Source organism: Paroedura picta, chromosome 7 (genome assembly GCF_049243985.1).
Source record: "Paroedura picta isolate Pp20150507F chromosome 7, Ppicta_v3.0, whole genome shotgun sequence".
In the NCBI taxonomy this organism is placed as follows: Eukaryota; Metazoa; Chordata; class Lepidosauria; order Squamata; family Gekkonidae; genus Paroedura; species Paroedura picta.
Genome location: NC_135375.1, coordinates 73,901,705 through 73,923,705, shown reverse-complemented (window position 1 = coordinate 73,923,705; position 22,001 = coordinate 73,901,705). Strand labels below are relative to the sequence as shown.

The window sequence follows — 22,001 nt, the reverse complement described above, 5'->3', positions numbered from 1 at the left end:
GTAAATTTCTGGGGTTATAAAATTCCTGCAGTTGTGGGATAGAGTCTGGGGAGGGTAGTTTTGATAGGGTAGGGGCTTCAACATTGTATAATTCCATAGAGGTCACTATCCAAAGCAACCATTTTTTCCCAGTGGAACCAATCTCTGTCATCTGAAGATCAGTTATAATTCTGGAAGAGCTCCAGTCTCCACCTGGAAATTGGCAACCCTGCATTTCATGTCTGAGTGGGGATTTAAATCTAAGCTTTCCAGATCTTAGTCTGATGCTTTAGCCACTACACCACCAAGAGAGAGTCTTCAGGGATAAACATGCAATCCTCAGCAGAGTTATACCCTTCTAAATCCGTTGTACTCAATGTATATAAAAGAGTGTAGCTCTCCTTAAGATGGCATTGTAGGTAGCTCTTAAAAGCTGTTTTCAGGGTATCCTGGAACAAAATCTCATCTGCTCTCCAGCTGTTTCCTCCAAGGTCCTTCCTCAATGTCTTCTCCAACAGGACTGCACTCAGAAGGAGAAACTGAGGGAAGATGCCTGCCAGTTTGAACTCTGGGTTAAGTGTTTTTTTTCTGGTGTTTTTAGCCCAAGTATAGCCCACTTGGGGCATGAGCCTAAGGGATCTATAGAGTATAGCCTGTGGTTTTTGGTAGTCAGATTGACATGGTGGACATCAACCTAGGGTGTCTTGTTTATTTTTTTGCCCCCCCCCTGGATTTTAATACTGTTTGAAGTATGGTTTTATAAGCCACCGTAGGGCCCTATTAAGGGAGAAAAGTGGGGTAAAATATACAGAATGAATAATAAATAACTTCAAGTGCTTTCCACAGCCTGTTGTAACATATAGCATTTTTGACACAAAATAAGTCATTCTCTCCTCTTTTTTCTTCTTCATTTAACTATACCTAGTACCTATACCAATTTAATTTTGTGTACAATAGCCACTCAGAATGTAGAACTGAGTGAAGAACCAGGTATTCTGGATATTAGTGACCTCCTTATCCTAAGTATTACCTCTGCTCACAGCAGTAAAGACACCAGACTGGTATGCAGGTTACAGTGTTAGACAAGGATGAGGAAGAAGAAGAGTTGGTTCTTATATGCCACTTTTCTCTACCCAAAGGAGGTTCAGAGTGGTTTACAGTTGCCTTCCCTTTCCTCTCCCCACAACAGACACACAGTGAGGTGGGTGAGGCTGAGAGAGCTCTAATATCACTGCTCAGTCAGAACAGTTTTATCAGTGCCGTGGTGAGCCCAAGGTCACCCAGCTGGCTGCATGCGGGGGAGTGCAGAATCGAACCCGGCTCGTCAGATTAGAAGTCCACACTCCTAACCCCTACACCAAACAGGATAGGACACCTAAGCTCAAATTCCTGTTCACTGTGAAACTTACGGGGCAATATTGGACCAGTTACTTTTTCAGCCTACAGAAAATGAAGAAGGGAAGTGAAAAGAAACAAACCCAACCTGTAAAACAAGCTAGGTACCAAAAAGGGTGAGAAATCTGAACATTATTATCATAAAAATATATTAAATACACTTTTTATTGCACAGTGCTAAGCTAGATCAATCAAAACAATATATTAAAATTGCAGTAGAAGATATAGGGAGTGTTAGCGAAGCTAAAGCTCAGTATGAACTTAGGCTAGCAAGAAATGCTAAATGCAACAAAAAAAGGTTCTTTAGTTATGTTCAAAGTAAGGGGGAAAAAGGACATAGTAGGTCCATTGCAGGAACAAGAAAATGGAATTGTAACAGGTGATGAAGAGAAGGATGAATTGCTCCATTCCTACTCCATCTCAGTCTTCTCTTGTGAGGGAAATCATGCTCAGTGTGACAAAATCATATCACATGAGGAGGTATGGGAGTTGCTGCCTAGGATTACTGTAGGGGTAGACCATAAACACCTAGTTTCTTTAAATGAAATTTAAGCCCTCTGGGCCAGTTAAATTGCACCCAAGGATACGAAAAGAACTTGCGGCTGTAATTTCTGAGTCAATCTACCTCATGTTGGGTCTTCCTCTTTTCGTGCTGAACAGGTGCCCAGCTGTGATATGGGAGGGGGGAACTACCCACCTTAAGTACCCACCTGTGATATGGGAGGAAGCACTTCTAGTTTTGAAAGGGGGCTTGTTTAGGCAGACGTAAGGAGTAGCACATCTGATTTTAGAAAATGAACTCTGAATCTGCCTGGAATGGAATACTAATTTTTTAATTACAATATTAAATTAACCTTCATGTCTCACTGCTTCAGCTACTTTTCCTATGAAGGAAAAAATGACCTTGGACTCTGTTAATGTATTCTTTTCAGCAAATTGCCAAGTCAAAGTTACTGTCTCAACAGTTGGAAGAGGATCAAAGTAATTTTCTCTCAAAATTGCTGCCTTAAATTATTGTCCACCCTTCGCACCTTGTAGGAAGTGATTTATAGAGATGGGAACCTTTATGCAATGGCAGGGCTCTTTATTTCCGCTCTGATACTCCACACTGCACAGACATTGGACTGTACCCTCCAATTCATTTCAATCAGTAGTTACTTAACCTTGAAAGGAGTAAAATTCCACATGGCAAAACAGTGTTCTTTATCCACTTCAGGAATATTCTTAGGGAAGAACTGGAAATATTTTCCTGCCTGCCTCCTTATCAGTATAAGATTTTGTCCTGAAAATGGATGCCCAACAAAGCTGTAAGGCTACTGAGAAGACTAGACACTGTTTGAGGTGTAAAGGACTGTGTCCTTTAGAGCAGTGGTCCCCAACCTTTTTATCACCGGGAACCGGTCAACACTTGACAATTTTACTGAGGCCCGAGGGGGGGGGGTAGTCTTTTGCCAAGGGACGTCGTCACCTCCTGAGCCCTTGCTCCACTTGCTTTCCTGCCAGTGCCCCTGACTTCCCGCTGCCCACTGGGGGGTGTTGCCAGCAGCAGCTGCGCAGTGCCATGCCGGCAGGGGAGTCCCAGCCATGGCAGCTGCTGGAGTGCACCAAAGGTGAGCCAGCGGCAGAGTGGCAGGGCAGCCCCTAAGGCAGCAGCTGGGGAGGAGGACGAGGAGGAGCTGCGGCCTGGTACCGACTGATCCATGGACCGATCTTGGTCCCCGGACCGGGGATTGGAGACCACTGCTTTAGAGTGTGGCAAAGGCCGAATTTGATTAAGTCCCTGAAAGTCAATGAAAACATGTCTTATTCCATTGGCAAGGACCAGTTTTAACCAGGGAGATTGGTCAATCAGACTTTCAATGAAGGGTATACTTTACCATTCTTTATGTGGCAGGTTGTTAGCCTCCTGTATTCCAGTCTAGAAACTGAATTACTTGGGAGGAGTGAGGAAGCAGGGGCAGAGGGATCCAGGAAACAGACAGTAGGGATCAAGGTAAAGAATGTAAGGACCAAGATATTAACTCAGACATCCAGCCATTCATTCAGATGCATTCCATCTCACTGGCTACATTTCCATATGGACTCTCACCATCTTGCAAGTCATGAATAAATATATCATCACACACACACAAAATGTAAGAGTTCTCAAAAACTTGCAATTAAACTATAATTAAAACCTTTTGATTCTATCTTTGATTCCACTAATAACTGGTTTTAGGTTGGAATGAATCTGTCCATGCTTTCATTCCCTTAATTTAAATACATTAGTTTAACCTTTAGAAATGTGCTCCAACATCTTCTAAACTATTCATGTACTAAAATATTTCAAATATGAGTTCCTGTGTTATATTTCAATAATCTCTATAATAGCTGAATTATACATGAATTCTCTACATTTTCTCTCTCTATTATTTTATGTTTCCCAAAACAACAGGTGATTCATTTGAATGTCTCACCTTAAGCCTCTGAATGAGGAAGCCCATGTTCCAACTCAGATAAAGGAAAAATTCCAGCTGGACTTGAGAACTGTTGCTTGTCCCATGGTCCCCATTAGTCATTTTACTATGTATGGATGTGCACTTAAGTCACAACCTATTTATGACAATCCCAGCAAGGGGTTGACAAGGCAAGTCAGAGGCACAGTTGGATTGCCATTGCATTCCTTTGCAGAGTCTTCCTTGGTAGTCACCTGTCAAAAACCAACCTTGTGTATCTTCCAAGGACTGACAAAAATGAATTCCCTGTGGTTGGGTAACCCTGTCACTCCAGTCGTCCTCATTACATTGCCACATCTCTAGGAATTTTCACTTGAGATGTGCCTCCACTCTTTCAGCAACTAAACAAGTTAGTATGCCTGTCAGCATCCAGCATGAGAGCTGCAACACTGTGTCTGCCTTTTCCCTTGTTATTTTATTTTTCCAGCATCTGCCTGATAAAGAGTTCATGTGAACCTGAACATTTGCACAGTGTTTTGTGTCATTTTGATTGGTCCTAATAAAAAGGTATTGTGTCATTTTGATTGGCCCTAATAAAAAAGTATTGCATGAATTTTCTAACAACCCTTTTCTGATATGGATATCAAACAGCCCTTTTCAGACTGGGTTCTGAAGTCAGAGAAAGTGGATAAACTCCCTGAAGATAAGAAAATCCTTAAGAACATGGTGTTATGACAGTTTAATGTCTCTGTTTTATTACGCATATGCAGCAGATGTCACAACAAGCTCAATATTACTTTATCATATATGTGATGCAAGAGCAATCTTGTAAACATTTGATTCATAGTTAGACCATTTCCGCACAAGGAATCTGCCCCTGGACAGCCTTCTAATGTTGGCGGCTTTTAGAGCTCCCTCCACATGACATCGCCCGCACCCCAAGGCTCTTAAGGAGCACGGTCGGGTTTTGGCTGAGGGATATCGCCAAAACTGGGGGCAATTCTGCACCCAACAAATGTAGTGAAATACTTACCTTTTGCAGACACCATATTTTAGGCATTTTGCACAGCATCGCCAACATCCAGCAGCAAACCGGCAGCTACATCCTCCATTTTAAAGCACTAGTTGGGGAATTTCATAAAGTCCAATCCCCCAGCCAGCGAGCACAAACGGGAGGAAAGCACCAGCAAACAACATGCCAAGGAACTATGTGGAGCCAACATAGTGCTATCTCCGCCTCCAGTGCCTCTCCTCCCAGGGATGGGGTATTTTTTTTTTTTAAGCAAAGTGCTTAGTGCAATGAGTACTTGTTTAATAATCCAAGCAAAAGCAAAAAACAAACATTTTCCCCTACAGTTAATACACAAAGCTACAAGGCTCATGAATACAAAAGGGGTGGCTTTAAAAAGAAGCACTATGCATCTTTGATTATATGCATAGGTGTCTAAACGGAGAAGTTTGATTTTTAAAAAAAATTAGCTTGCCTTAAGGCCCCTTCAAAAGAAGGAGAAAGGTGATTGGCTGACTTGCATAACTGACAGGTGGAGGAGAAGCGCATTTATAGCGTTCCTCTCCTCTGCCATTACAGGCAGGCGTGCAGAATGATTAGAAGCACGAGAAGGCGGCAGTTGGAAGCAAGAGAGCCAGGAGGTGAGGAATGGCGGGAGGCGCATTTTTTTTTTAGCATTATGCCATTGCGCTGGAGTAAAGCTAATTTTTACAATATGCAGAAATGCCCTTGATTTACCACCCTCAATTGTGCATCCTATTGGTGAGCAACCAGTAAGCAACCACTATGGAGGGGGAAAGGTGTGATAGTCTTTGCAGCATTCTCCCGCCCTTGCACCTGTCCTCCCCTTCCATTTCCTGCTCCAAGTAATTTTTTTTTTAAATGGCATGGTCCGTGTTACAGCACGACCGCAAAGCCACATTGTTAAAGATAAAATAAAATCATCTTAAAAGTGGCCATGGTCTTTTGGGGATCAGGCAGGTGAAACACAGCCCCTTTTCTATTTTCTGGAGGTGGGGAATGATCAGGGAAAGAGGGGGGGGGGCAGGTGTTTGAGCAGCCTTCTCCCAATCATACTGGAGTCTGAGTGCTTTGTTTTTAAGCGAACCATTAACACAAAATGGTTTTTCCAGGGACCATGTCCAGCTTTCTCACAACTCGAGCACGCAAAAACAGCCCCGTTTCTGTTTTCTGGAGGTGGGAAATAAGCTTGGAAGGAGGGGGGGGGAATGGGTGATCAAGCATCCTTCTCCCTATCATACAGGGGTCTAAGCACTATGTTGTTAAGCCAACTATTTACACAAAATCACTTTTTTGGTTCCAGAGACCATGTTCAGCATCTCAGAAATCTACCCAGTCAGAAATACAGCCCAAAAGAACATGGATTCCCCCCCCCAAAAAAAAGGGGGGATGCTGTATCGTTCTGGCATTTCTCTATAGAAACACTGCAGTGTTTTTAATTAAAAATCCATTTGTGTTGTGGCATTACTGCATAGCAACACAGAAGTTCCTTAAAAATGGGGGAGGGGGGCTCAGGGGGGGAAGAAAGTTTCAGTCTATGAGAGAACTGCTGTGTTGTGATTGGTGGCTTGCTGTGATTGACAAGCCAAGGAGTGGAGGGAGAAGTTAGTTTTGCTTTCCCTTGCAGCCTTGTCAGGAGGCGAAAAGCCATCAGGGGACAGAGGGAAAACACGGGAGGGGTGTCCTGTGAGGAGGGCTGCAAACACAAGGTTTACCATCCTGCATTTACAAGCAGGAAGCCACTTGCATTTTACCCCACTGCGTGGAACTGGTCTTATAATTTAATTAAATTTTCTCTTTGGTTTGTGAACCTCCAAAACAAGTATAAAGAAATTAACCTTGTTTCAAAAATACATTTGAAAACATTAAAAGCTCATTGTAACTCGTTCTTTCTTTTTCATTTAAAAACCAATCTGAAAGTACTGTTGTTTTTTGAGTTCCTTATTGTGTAAACAATGCAGTGGAAATTATGAATCAGGCTTCTGCTCCCTCTCCTTGATTTGTCGGCCCAGATTGTGAAATGGGAATGTGATGGTTGCATGGTTTATTGATTGCACTTATGAAGAAGAAGAAATAGAAACCATCTATCACACACCTCTGCCTTTTTATTTATATCAAAGCTTGCTTGTCTCAGTGTTCCTGGTACATTCTGTTACACATGAACCCTCCATCTGCACAAGAAGATACCTTCATTGTATTTGGGGGGAGTGTTTAACCTGTGGTGCAAATAAAAGCTATTGCCAAAAGCTTTTCAGTGACTGCATTCATGCATTGTTGGCTATTGCACCCTTGTGCTACACCTGTCATTCTCAACTTCTGGATTGATTTGTTCATAGAGGAAAACCCTGTAGCCCAGGAGTAGTCAAACTGCGGCCCTCCAGATGTCCATGGACTACAATTTCCAGGAGCCCCCTGCCAGTGTTCGCTGGCAGGGGGCTCCTGGGAATTGTAGTCCATGGACATCTGGAGGGCCGCAGTTTGACTACCCCTGCTGTAGCCAGTAGTTGTTAAGGTACAAGAGTACAGTATTTAATGATATGTGGGTGCAGCCATAATATTGCCCACTACCTTGGCAAACTTGAACTTACCAAATTAGAAAAAACTGAGTTTAAGGCATTCAAGAGGCAGGCTTTGAAGCTGTGGACATTCTTCCAGATGTCGGCATTAATAGTTGCCCTTCTGCATATAGAGAATGTTTTCCACTGCTAGCAGGAACTAGCTCCAGAGGTGTCCTTCTGAGCTACAACACAAGTGGACAAATAAGAGCTATAGAACCTAGCTATGATGGTACTATGTGAATTCTTCTGCAAGAATTTGCAGAGTAGCTCTTGGAACTATTTTTCTTCATGATTCTGTGTATGCATTTAACAGACAAAAGAGCTTAGGTCTGGAGACCCCTAGCTGTCCTTCTTCCCCTGTCCTCTATAAATCTGGTCCCCTTAAGCAACAGGCCTTTCTTGTTTATAGGTTCTCACCCCAGTGGGTATGCAACCATCAATACAAAGAGACAGTCCTGATAAACTTGATAAACAGTTTACTGGAAGATGCTACTGCATGATATATTACAAAAGGAAACTGCAAACTAGATCAGATGCATGATACAGAAATTCATATGGAAAAGGCATGCATGAGTGCAAAACCATCAGAACAATGCAGATAGTTACAGAAAATAATATAAAAGGATAAACAGGCAGTGCTGAAGCATAAACAAATAAAACAAAATTCCAGATCTTTAGAGAACGGACTAGGCAATGGAGAGACAAGCTACAAACCACTTGAAACAAAAAGTTGCAAACTTGAGAAAAAAAAGTAAGACATGTTAGGCAGTTTAAATCTAAATATTGAAACATTAATTGCTCTCCCTTCTAGTTTTAGCTTCATTTCCTAGCCAGCAAGTGGATACAATTTCATAGCTATCTATCTTAGAATAACAGAAGAGGCAAGACTTTCACAGGCTTGTGAGTCTCACAATGCTCAAAGATGAGCAGAGACAGACAGGGCGAGGATAGGCATTTGAAGGCCTCAAGACATCCTTAAGCAAACAGACTCTAAACATAAAAGTACTACTTTGAGCCTTAGAAGAAAAGATATTACCGGAATCTGCCTTCCTCCTAGGTTTTCCTACATTTCCCTTGAGCAGAGGTGGCACCTTGGTGGCACATCATTCCTAAGAGGTGGAGAGGGACATATGATGTAATTTGTTCCACAGTCATTATTTAGTTTGACACCCAATAGACCTCCAAACCTCATGCCCATAACATCTTCCCAGTATCAAAAAGCCATATGTTGGGCCAAGCTCTTATCCGTCATGAAATTAGTCTTCTTGTTTTGTCAGGGCTGCAGGTAAGCTTTTTCTTGGGGACTTTTTGCTTTCTCAGGAAACAGCAGTGCTTTTGAATGATGTGTTTCAGGCTGGAATTCAAGGGAAAACACTTGTGAATAACAGTTGAATGTGTGTGTGTGTGTGTGTGTGTGTGTGTGGGTTGTGTGGGTTGTGTGGGTGTGTGGGTATCTGTTCTGCCTTGTATGTAGAACCCAGTCAAGTACAATTGGATTTTCATGGCATCCTACCATCTGCTTATCTTGATTCATTTGGCAAAGTTAATATTCCGATGGACATACCAGGCTCTGGGATCCTTGAGTTGACTCTACCCATTTTTCTAAAGTCACTAAAAGAATCACACAAAATAGTATTGTTATGGATTATATAGATTTGTGGAACACAATTGAATCATACGCACACTTTAGCCACAGCCTGTTTATGGTTTATTTTCATTACTGCCTGCTGTGACACCATGTGTATAAAGTTATTTCTTTATCTCTCGAGGTAACCTTGAATTTGTAAAAAAATTAAATATAATCTTTGAAACAAAGAATTAAAATGAAATAAGATATATTCATCGGTGATAGACTGGGAGCCCTCCATGTAACCTGACTGGTTAGAGGAACAGATAGGGAGTGAGATTCAGGATACCTCATGATGACGTATCAAAGTCTTAAAAATGAGCTGCACTGATGCAGAGGGCAGAGAATGCTCCAGTTGGTTTTCTCTCCATGCTTGCAAACATGTATTCTAAATAAATCCTCTTGCTGCTTAGCTGTTTGTTGTGGTCTTGTAAATATTACACTGCATGGTCCATAACAGTATGAAAATGCAGCAGCAGTCCATACTTTTCCTCACCCCATAATATCATTTAGGGTAGAATATTATAAAATCAAAGAGTTGGAAGGGGCTATACAGGCCATCTAGTCCAACCAATCCCCTGCTCAGTGCAGGATCAGCCTACAGCAGTGGTCCCCAACCTTTTTATCACAGGGACCGGTCAACGCTTGACAATTTTACTGAGGCCCGAGGGGGAGATAGTCTTTTGATGAGGGACGTCGCTGCTGCCTGAGCACCTGCTCCACTTGCTTTCCCGCCAGTGCTCCTGACTTCCCGCCATCCACTGAAGGGCACTGCCAGGAGCAGCTGCACAGTGCTACGCCAAGGGGGAGCCCCAGCCATGCAAACATCTTATAGGGTTTTTAGCAGAGCAGCAGTTCCAGAGTTTCAATGTAATCCTTGAATAACTAAAAATATGAGTAGTATAATTTTCTCTTCCCCATTAAATCCACTGCACTCTAGCTGCTATTAGCTGGGGATTTTCAATTCAACCATGACAAAGAAGAGAAGAGATCCCTCCCCACCTATTCACTACAGTTCTCAGAAACACTGGGCTATATACACAGACTAGGAACATTAAAAAAATGAATATGAATCTGGCCTACCAAATGGTAGAGTTGCAATCCTAAGTACATTGAATACTATGAGATTTATTTCTTAATAAATACAGTCCTTTGAAGTTTAAATATATACCTGCTAATACTTTTTAATTTTAATATGTTAAAAATTGGGGACCCTCTAAAAAAGAGTACGTAGACAGAAAGAGTGAATGAGGGCAGTTTTCCATGTGGAACAGAGGATATGCTGTTAAGTTGGCTTCAAATTATATGCAGGGTGGACATCATTGTTTGCCAGTTAAGCCTCAATCATGAGACATAAAATGGCAGCCACAGGGAGAGGAACTTGGCTGGAGGGAGATGTGAGAAGGGGAATGCCATAAGCTTTCCTCCTAAGAGAGTACTCAAGGGGCTACTCACTGGCTTCTGCAATCACAGATGTATAAGAAGTCTCCTAGCTGGAGTGAGGAAGGGAGGAGAGGGAGAAGCAAGCAAGGCCAGAAGTCAGAGCAACTAGCTCTTGTTATGGAAGGAATAATGATTTTGCTTGCAGCAGCAAGCTCACCAGTAACTTTGGAAGCCACTTGCTTTGAAGTGAGGCCCCAGAATTATACACAGTACTCCAGATGCGGCCTGGCTGATGTGATGCTGCAAGACGATAACCACTGGGCGGGTGATATAGAAATTAACTAAATAATAATATTGTGACTGTGATTGTGATGTATCTGTTGATTAGCATTTTTTTGTTCTTGCATCATAGTAACTGCTCATATTTAGCTTACAATCCACTAATGCCCAAAGATTTCATTTACACTCTACTACCCAATAGAGAGCCTCTTGTGGTGCAGAGTGGTAAGGTAGCAGTCTGAAAGCTCTGCCCATGAGGCTGGGAGTTCGATCCCAGCAGCCGGCTCAAGGTTGACTCAGCCTTCCATCCTTCCGAGGTCGGTAAAATGAGTACCCAGCTTGCGGTACTCGGTAAATGGTAATTACTGGGGAAGGCACTGGCAAACCACCCCGTATTGAGTCTGCCATGAAAACGCTAGAGGGCGTCACCTCAAGGGTCAGACATGACTCGGTGCTTGCACAGGGGATACCTTTACCTTTACCCAATAGTGTCCCACCCATGCAGTAGACATGCTTCTCGTTTTTGTTACTTATATGTATAACTTATATGTATAACTTATACCTGTTGAATTTAGTCTTATTCACATCTGCCCACTTTTCCAGTGTGTTCAGATCTTTGTATTCTAGTTCTCTCTTCCAAGGTGTTTGCTAATCTTCCAATTTGATGAGTAGTCCCTCCCCCCCTTCATCCAGATCATTTATAAAAATATTGAAAAGTACTGGGCCCAGAACCAAGCCCTGTGGTACTCCACTGGTGGGCAAGCCAGCAGATCAAATAATGTTTTTACTTGCTTTACTCTTGTAGAGTAAATCACCATAGAGAACAGACAAAATAATTTAAAGAATGTTTTATTACTAGAAGTAGGAGATGCCAAGGATGAAACTTGACATCTTGCACATGGGAAAAAATGTGTATACAATCCTGAGACACCTCATTATTTGAAGGCAGGGAAGAAGTGGTGACTCAAGGATCTGATAGCAATCCTGTTACTCCCCACAGAGTGTTGTCCAACTGGACTGCAGAATTTATAGCCTCTCCATGGGATTAGGAGTGCTGACTTCTAATCTGATGAGCTGGGTTTGATTCCCTGTTCCCCCAAGTACAGCCAGCTGGGTGACCTTGGGCTTGTCACAGCACTGATAAAGCTGTTCTGACCGAGTAGTCATATCAGGGCTCTTTCAGCCTCACCCACCTCACAGGGTGTCTGTTGTGGGGAGAAGAAAGAGAAGGTGATTGTGAGGTGATTGAGACTCCTTCTGGTTGAGAAAAGTAGCACGTAAGAACCAACTCTTCTTCGAATTGCCGGCATGGATTAGTACAATGTAACCCAAACTGCAACCCAAAACCTACCGTCGTTTTGCTCCTTTGTTGTTGGGCAGTTTATTTTTTAATTTTGTTCCCTCCCTTACCCCCCACATCTTTCCCTTCCTTCCTTCCCTTCCCTTCCTTCTTCACCTTCACCCATTGAGGGATGGCGGTGAGGTGAGTGGTGTGTGGCATCTCCGGCGGGGTCTGGTCTGGCTGTCCTCCCTGGGCTGTGTTCAGTGCAGCCTTCCTGCTCTCACTGAGGCTTGCAGATGCTAGCCCAGCTGAGTGACCTGAGCCAGCCAATCGCTTCCCAGGCCAGGGAACACATGGGAAGAGTCTTTCTCATCCTCTGCGAGCTGGGAAGCTGGACCTTTTTTTAACCAACAATAACTCAGCAAACTCTGTGCTGGGGGAACGGTGTGCGTGCCCACAAAGAGGGATTTGAGTGCTGCCTCTGGAACATGTGCCATAGGTTCACCCCACTGCCCTAGGCAGTTAAGGCACAGAAAATGACAGTCTAACAGCACCATCCTAAAGCAATGGCTCAATCCTTAGGAAAAGAAGAAACATTTCTTCTTTAAATGTAGTTTCTTCTTCACAAAAATAAGAATTGATGACAAAAAGGAATAATTTTGAGAGAAAGAAGTCTCTGCAGCCGCAAGAATGAGGTGTGTGTGGGGAAATAGAACAGCAGTGGAGCTCTTCTCTCTGCAGTAACAAAAAGAGAATTGAGGGCCCCCCTCCTGGTCATGTGATCATTTTGGTGAGAAAGCACTAGAGGGTTCCTAGTCTACTAGAAAGCTTTGGAAATCTTTTCTGAGGCTGGCCTGCACATTCTCCAATGTGGGACTGTACAGAGACCATAATAATGAAACAAACTTCTCCGTGGAACGTTTACATTTTCTATCCAGCTAATGTTACTTAAAAAAAATACAGATTGTACCTCCTACCCAAAGAATAATCTCTGTTTCAAGCAAACAGGAGGAAACATTCCTTTTTAAAATAGGCAATTAATATTCTGGTTTGCACAGCAGGAAGGCACAGCAAAGTGTGAACTGGTATGTGAGTTTTTCCTTGTTCTTTCCTGGAATCCTTAAGCAGAGTGTAGATGTCCAGCACATAGTGAAAGAAATGAAGCCTTGCCTCCCCCAGTTCATTTTTTTGGACAATATCAGAAGGTTTTTTTCAGATGACTTTGAACATGGGAGAAAAATACTTCAAGCACTGGACTAATATAGACAGGAGCTTGCTCTTCATACCTGCTTAACTTAAAATGGGGCAATTATTAGTGGGAAGTGGAAACCCCATGCACAGAAATACCAATCTAGACACCTATGTTGAACAGGAACATCAGCTAATTGTACTGAATGAACAATGTTCCCATCAAACACCTGTCTATTTAGTCACTCTCTCCCCTTGATGCATCTACTGTTTCTCAGAAATTGAAATCAGACAAAAAGGAGCCAAAGTAGCAGTTGTGTCTACATAGATCATATCCAACAGTTACTGAATGTCAGAAAGTACTGCAGTTCCATTTGCTATAACATTATAATTATGTATAACTATTCACTCACTAAGAACACACAGTCTAAGGGTCTGCTAGAAGGATTCCATTTTATCTACTATATTGTTGCATCCTTCATCCAAGGAACTCAGGGTGCTGCATGTGGTTTTTCTGTCTGCTTTCTACATGCAGAACATCCCTGGGATTAGGTTGAGAGGCAATAACTGAGCCATGGAGATTTATGATTGAGTGCAGATTCCTAATCCAACCATGAAACTGATGTGGATACTGTATAATTAACTTCGAGCAATCCATTTTTGTTATTATTGTGATTTTATTGCTTTGTCCAGATAGAGATAGCGTGAAACATGGTGGACTTTGAATATTGCCCCTGGGCCAAATCCAAAGAAAGAACAAATCCGTTCTGTATACTTGGATACCATAATGCTAGTTATAGGTTAAGCAATCAATGAACTGTTCAGTATTTGTGAGGACTGAGCCTGACATTAAACAGTAGGCTTCTGTATGATGCAGATAGGAAGGAGAACATTTTTAAAATGCCCCTGTAATAACAGTACCATTTTCCTTCCATCATTTTCTTAAACTGCCCTTTTTGCACTATGCAAAAGGATTTTTGACAGCTTAAAAATTAGATGTTGTATACAGCCCTAACTTTATAGCAATTATCTTTAAACTGCCCGTGGCGCCACAGGCGCCACGGACTAAATAAAAGGCTAAGGGGTTCTAGGGCGGGATGTGTCCGTGATGAGGAAGGGTCTGGATTGGACCCTTCCTCTGGACAGACAATGGGAGGGACCAATTGGCAGGCATGCAGCGCCTGCCGATTGGTCCCTCCGATTCCCAGCCCCAGCAACTGCGAGCCGCGCATCAGGCGGCCGCAAGGGAGCTCCCGGCAGTCGCGCGGAGCGCGGCTGCCGGGGGATCCCCGCAAGAAGGCTGCGCAAACGTCCGCGCCTCTGCAAGCTCCAGACCAGCCTCTGCAAGCTCCGGACCCGCCTGGCCAACCAGGTAAGCTGCCGCGGCTGGGGGCCCTCCTCTCTCCTTTCCCCTTCCCCCTTCTCCCCTTTCAAGGCCCATTTTTAGAAATGGGCTTTGAAACTAGTTACATTTTAAAGTCCTTGAAAAGTCATCTAATTGCATGGTGAGGAAAAATACAGGAAAAATAGTGGCTAGCCAAAGAAAGCATGCAGAAAATTCCTGTGTGAATGTTCCATTGCCATTTGAATGAACACCAAGCAATGCAGTAGCAATGAACACCAAGCACCAATTCCTTGCCACATGGTTGCAACCTCTGCAAAGATTTTATATTTTGAGCAGGTATAAAGTTCCTCTGAAGACTCAGGATTTCATCCCATGTATTTGACTGAAGCCCAGATACCAATGCATTAAATGAAATTGGGGTGAGATTTTATTGATTTGAAGGAATTAATGGTCCTGTTGCACGAGCTTCATGTTGTTCATGTTGATGTACAAGGGGATATATTTAAGTATTATGATTTTATTCCATAGTAAAAGCTGAACCTGAGAGTTCTGCTTTGTTCATGGATCTTGCTGCATGCCAGTGTATATATGTATGACACATTGTGTGTACCTTCTTTGCATGAAACGTTCTCGTCATATCTCCAATTTTCTCCCCATTCTATTGTTTCTTCTATTTGTTTGCACTGTTCATTTAAGAAGGCATTCTTATCTCTTCTAGCTTTTCTCTGGAATTCTGCATTCAATTGGGTGTATCTTTCTCTTTCTCCCTTGCCTTTCACTTCTCTTCTCTCCTTAGCTATTTGTAAAGCTTCCTCAGACAGCCATTTTGATTTCTTGCATTTCTTTTTCTTTGGGATGGTTTTAGTTGCTACCTCTTGTACAATGTTGCGAACCTCCGTCCATAGTTCTTCAGGCACTCTGTCTATCAGATCTAATTCCTTAAATCTATTTGTCACCTCTACTGTGTATTCATCGGGGATATGATTTAGTTCATACCTGAGTGACCTAGTGCTTTTCCCTACTTTCTTCAATTTAAGCCTAAATTTTGCAACAAGAAGCTCATGATCTGAACCATAATCAGCTCCTGGTCTTGTTTTTATTGACTGGATAGAACTTTTCCATCTTTGGCTGCAGATCACATAGTCAATCTGATTTCTGTGTTGACCAACTGGAGATGTCCATGTGTAGAGTCGTCTCTTGGATTGTTGGAAAAGAGTGTTTGCTATGACCATTGTATTCTCTTGACAAAATTCTACCAGCCTGTGCCCTGCTTCATTTTGTACTCCAAGGCCAAACTTGCCTGTTATCCCGGTTATCTTTTGGCTTCCTACTTTAGCATTCCAATCCCCCATGATGATAAGCACATCATTTTTTGGCGTTGCTTCTAGAAGGTGTTATAGGGCTTCATAGAACTGATCAACTTCATCCTCTTCAGCAGCAGTGGTTGGGGCATAGACCTGGATCACTGTGATGTTGAATGGTTTGCCTTGGATTCGAACTGAGATCATTCTGTCATTTTGGGGATTGTATCCCAAGACTGCTTTTCCTACTCTCTTATTGATTATGAAGGCTACTCCATTTCTTCTGCGAGATTCTTGTCCACAGTAGTATACCTGATGGTCATCTGAATTAAATTCACCCATTCCTGTCCATTTTAGTTCACTGATTCCTAAAATGTCGATGTTCAGTCTTGTCATTTCTTGTTTAACCACGTCCAGCTTGCCTTGATTCATGGATCTGACGTTCCAGGTTCCTATAGAATAAAAATCTTTACAGCATCGGACTGTCTTTTCGCCACCAGTTACTTCCACAACTGAGAGTCCTTTCGGCTTTGGCCCAGTCGCTTCATTCATTCTGGTGCTACTCGTACTAGCCGTCTGCTCATCACCAGTAGCATATTGGACACCTTCCGACCTGAGGGGCTCATCTTCTGGCGTCATATCGTTTTGCCTTTTGGAACTGTCCATAGAGTTTTCATGGCAAAGATACTGGAGTGGTTTGCCATTTCCTTCTCCAGTGGATCACCTTTTGTCAGAGCTCTCAGCTATGACCTGTCCGTCTTGGGTGTCCCTGCACGGTATAGCTCATAGCTTCACTGAACTACGCAAGCCCCCTTGCCACAACAAGGCAGCGATCCTTGAAGGGGGTACTGTAATGTTACGAACTCTATATTTTGAGTGGAAATGTTGGGGGGTTGTCTTATATGCCCAGTCGTCTTATATGCCGGCAAATATGGTAAGTATAATTTGCCAGGTGCCCCCAGATGTCCCTCAAAAGTGGGACAATCTGGTCACCTTATTCTGGCTAACAGATGCAGCAGCATTATTTGTTCAATTTTAGTCCTGCCTCTGATTCCAAGAGGACCCTAAAGTTAGCTATTAGAAACATAATGCATAGTTAAAACCATCAATCCAATAAACTAGTAATATGCATATATTTACAGCACAAAGCTATGCAGTTATTCCACAATAACTCTTCATAGATTGCACTCTAATGCTGCTGCATCATGTGTAAGATATCAAGTAAGATATCAAGTTTAGATTCCGTAGACCCAAAGATAATGCTGGATAGCGAGGTCTTTTTCTTGAGTCTCCCTTCTTCTCAACATGTGAGCAAAGCACTTCTTCTTTCATTTACAAGCATCAGGATTTGTTTACCAACTTTTTAGATGGTCTATGGGTGAGTCTATTATTATTCAGCCAACTTATAATGTAAATAATGAACAATAAATACAGTTATAGAGACAACCCTCTTACTCTGGAGGGTTCCCATTGTATTTAACAGGAACACACATTTAAAACAGGATTATGAATTTGCAAGTATTCACGTGGTTATTATTCTAACTTCAGAGCTAAATCTGAGGAACAAAAGTCTTCCCAATATATCTGTTACTAAGTGTAAAGATGCGAAAAGGGGGTAGGTTGTACATAAGGTAACCAAACTATTTATTGATTCAAAAAAAGGAAACATGTACAGTGAAGAACAAGGAAGGGTACACCCAAGAGATTACAACCTTTCCTTCTCTAGTGTAATAAAGTTTTAGATTAAAAAAAAAAGAACTGTGCACAAGATAAAGGACTGATTTATACTGTACATCCCTTTATTTTATATAAACATATCAATACTTGTACTTTGTACGCACACTGCATTTATAACTTATATTTAAATACATATAATGCCACTCACTCAATTAAGGTGCAATTTATAAAAACCTACGCTAAAATGTGAATTCTTTTCAGTTATCTTTGGCACAGATCCTGGCTTATTTATTGAATACAAAAATGTAGGACCGAATTTGTGTAATACTACAGAAATTTATGTACTTCTTGATAGTAATTAAGTGCAATTTGTTTTGCTTTAACATAAGCTTATTTACAAATAAAGATCTCTGAATTTCAGTATAGTCAGATGGCTGACAAGTGATGTGCAAGGCAAAATAAGTTTATACTTTGTAATAATTTTTGTCACAAAGGAGAAGAAATACGCACCATAAATACACCTGATGTAGGCATTGGTAAAATATTTTACATTATGGAATGTTTTAATAAAAGTGCCACCTTCATGGGGCTAAAGTAAGAAATGTCTCTATTGCACTATGCAAAATTTGACTATTCATTCAACATTCAAGGGACATATGCTGGTAGAACAGCTTGTTAAGAAAAGATTTAATTTACTCTAAAAGTTTTGTTCTTTGCCTTGAAGCTCAACTTTCGTCACAGCAAACTTTCAGGCTCAGTCAGAGTTGAATCAAGGAGCAAGCAAAATGACATTTCACCAGCCACTGCACAACAGTATTTTTTAAAGAATGAAGTGTCTGTAAGACATGCTGTGAATAAACTCTACAGTCTTTTAAAATCTTTTTTATCTTTGTTTATTCTGTGGCTGATAAATAGTGGATCCGAATAAAATATTAGCAGCTTATTTCTTGCCAGTTCAAATGATGACTAAGAAAAGACATTGTCAAAAATTACAATTTGCAGCCAAGCTGTTGTGATTATCTTAGCCTTTGAACTCTAACTATATCTTCTGGGTATAGAAGATATATGGAAAAGAACATATAATTAATATAAGTTCTTAAGAGATCATTTCCAATTTCCATAAGCATGTTTAAACATACAAACTTTGAAAGTTAATACAGTGCAGGATTATTCTTACCTTTTTTCTTTTTTAATACTTAATTAGCTATGGGAATAAACATTTGGCGCAGTTTGTAGAGCAATCTTTGAGATGCAATTAAAATATGGAACATGAGAGGGTTTATTTCTTTAAAAAAAGAATTCCATGAACAAAGAGCTGCTTGGAAGATGTAAAATACTGCACTTTTCCTCAGAAAACAGCACATTCTTCCCTAAGTTATTCCAATTTATCAGCATGCTCATTGCAAGCAGACATACAGAAACCTCAGAAACATAAAACTTCTAGTAAAATCTTTATACAATCTGTCTTTTTCAGCCCACAGTGGTCCAATGCTGGGAAAACTATGAGGGAAGACGCCTTTGACGTCTCTATATCAAAATAACATCTTAGATTCCTAAATGATCTTAATATGTGATGATATCCTTCAGAGATCCTAAGCAAGTAGGGCTGGGTAAACTAAATCTGTTACGCTGTAGGAACTCAGTGATGTGGATCCCCCAACACTATGCATTTGTCCGAGAGTACATCTATGCTGAGAAATATCTATTTGTCTGCACTGGGGCTCCTGTGGAAATGGTCACAGCTTAAAGCTTGTTGGATATTGCCTCACTAGGAAATGATACAGAAGGAACAGCAGTCATATTCCCAGCTGTAGAGAAATAAAGAATGTAGGTAGCTTGCAAAATGGCTGTGCTGCAGAATGGCTGTGCTGTAGTAGATTTCAGGAGTGGGGTTAGTGAGGGTGGGAATGTGCCCCCCTCTGTGTGCCTGGAGGAATGCAGGCAGAAGAGAGAGTACATCAGGTCGGAGGCCCAGCCTATGGTGCAGCAGAGGGATTCCTAGGTCCTTCAGTACAGTGTTGCTCTGCTGTTAGTCTTTCTGCTTCAGAACTGGGATGTCTGGGTGAATGATACAGTGTCAGATTTATCAATAGCAAAAGCACCATTCACATATGATTTCTTGGTTTCTGCTTCATCACAGTCAAGTGTTGCTGTTTCCAAGGCAAAAGGATTTGCTATGTTGACTTCTGAAGTGATGTCCATCTGCTCCAGTTCAGTTTTGGAGAGCTTCTCCACAATTCCAGTTCCAAAGGCATCACCAAGAACATTAACCATTGTTCTGAATCGATCCCTACAGAAGGAACATACGGGTCAGACAGGGTAAGCCGACAGGCTTCAATCTATTTATATGAAAACAAACATTAGCCCTTGGTTTCATGGTCATCATTCTATGAAATGATATGTTGAAATGTATGGTAGAGCGCAATCCTGAACAGAGTAGCACCTTTATATGTGCCCACTGACTCGAATTGACTTAGAAGACTGTAACTGTGTTTAAGATCTCTTCTTGTAGTGATTCAAATGAGTAGCCGTGTTGGTCTGAAGTAGCACAATAAAATCAGAGTCCAGTAGCACCTTTAAGACCAACAAAGATTTAATCAAGGCGTGAGCTTTCGAGTGCAAGCACCCTTCATCAATGATCTTCTTACATGACAGGGAATATATAGCAAAAATCAGTTCTGTTACATCTGTGTCCCAACCAGATACAGCCATTGATAATCCTTTGTCAAAACAGCCAATCAATCCCCTAGAATTCAGTGTAAGTTACAGAGAGAAACCAAGCTCACGCCTTGATTAAATCTTTGTTGGTCTTCTTGTAGTGAAAGAAGACACGGTACTAGAACTGAAGCTGATGATCATATTCAAAATATATTTTCAGAATTTGATTTAAAATTTTGTACCTTCAACTTTCAAAACTCAACACAAACTTTAAATTGCAAGTAAATCAGTTTTTAAAAAGTCTATCACAGTCTTTGAAATTGAGATGTGAGCTCATGCTTTATTCTAAAGATGTGAATTTTGACTAATCGTTGGTTTCTGAAACTAGTTACAAGACACATTTTTAAAAAAATGATGTTGATTTATTTGGAGTAGTATGCAAAATTTCACTTTGGCTCTATGTAATACAGCAAACCCTGTGCTCACACATGACTTTTTAGAATAATGAAGATTGCAAGGTAGCAATACTGGTTGAATCTTTCACCTGATGTCCTTCCATTGGATCATGCAGTTTTTGAAGATACTTTAAACCATACATGGCCAGCTTGCCATGTGCAGTATAGGAGGACTGCAGGAGCTAGAGGGCCAGTGGAAATAGATAGTTTAAGGCCAGGTTGCCTGATGCTCCTCTGCACTGATCTTGTGTGTGTGTGTGTGTGTGTTTGTTTGTTTTGGTAAAACATACTTAGTTTCATGATTGGCATTGGAAATACAGCTTTTCACATTCTGACTGAATGACTGTGAGTGATGTACTTTGTCCAGGGTTAGGATAACACAAGTTAGGTAATTAAATGCTAATCTACTGTGTTATGACTGATCCACTGATGAGATCGGTGGCCTGTTTCATGACTCTGGAGTTGTAGAAATACATGCTATTTGCTTCCTGGAAAAAAAAACTACACATTTTCCAAATAAATGCACATGATAAGATTACAAATTTAAATTAGTATCTAAACTTACTCCTACTATGTAATTTCTGCATCATTTAAGATGGCATGTTGAAATGTTTGTGTTTTGTTATCAGGTTTGTTTCAGCTCTGTTTCAGATTTCTGCAATCCAAACACCATTTACTGACAGCCCTGTCCTGTGGCTGTACTGGATTTGAACTTTATAATTCACCCTGATCATTTCCACATAGGAAATCAGTCCTGCCTGACTGCTCCTCTGGTGGTGGGGCAAATTCACATTGGCGGTGAGTTGGGGCTGTCCCAGGCATGGCCTGACTCAGGCCCTCAGTAGCTCTGTGGCAAGAGAATGTGGATATATCCCTGTTCCCTTTTCCCCCTGGGCAGCAATGGTGGCTAGGTTGAAGCAGGCTCATGCTGCAGGTGAAGAGTTGGGTCATAGTGGCCTGCCTCCTCCCTTGACTATGGCATCCCGGAAGGGGAAAAAATGCCCCAGTGGACTGCAATATCACATTCTTAAAAATAAGCAAAACCCCAGGCCCATTTTGCCACACAGTGCTGTGGAACCTTGCCACCCTAGCTCCCATGTGGGAGCACAATTCTGGGGCGACCGAGGTGCACCAAGCCAGGAAGAGGCAGGGCAATGGGATCAGTGCAATAAGCGTTTCTGTGTCTCAGTAGGAAAGACAATGTATTTATTTATTTACATTTATTTATTAATGTAAATAAAAATATAATTGAGCTAACAACTGACTATATATAAGTGAATGCATATTTAGCTGTGTCTGTTTAAATTACTGAAAGCGTATTTCAACCTGTCTATGCAAACTGTGAGTTTTGGATCTTTAGAACTAAACAACTTGACACCTGTTAATATTGTTAGTTGGAGCTGTTACTG

The 22,001-nt window shown here is 41.5% G+C and overlaps 1 protein-coding gene across 1 annotated transcript in view; it reads right to left on the bottom strand.

Moving 5' to 3' along the window:
- Nucleotides 1-17,580: 17,580 nt before the first annotated feature.
- Nucleotides 17,581-22,001, bottom strand: part of SLC1A1 (solute carrier family 1 member 1) — a 47,155-nt gene continuing 42,734 nt past the window's right edge. Inside the window, exon 12 of the mRNA XM_077344930.1 lies at nt 17,581-19,769. Coding sequence (XP_077201045.1) covers nt 19,523-19,769 — 247 coding nt within the window. The 3' untranslated portion in view covers nt 17,581-19,522. The remainder of the gene's footprint in view (nt 19,770-22,001) is intronic.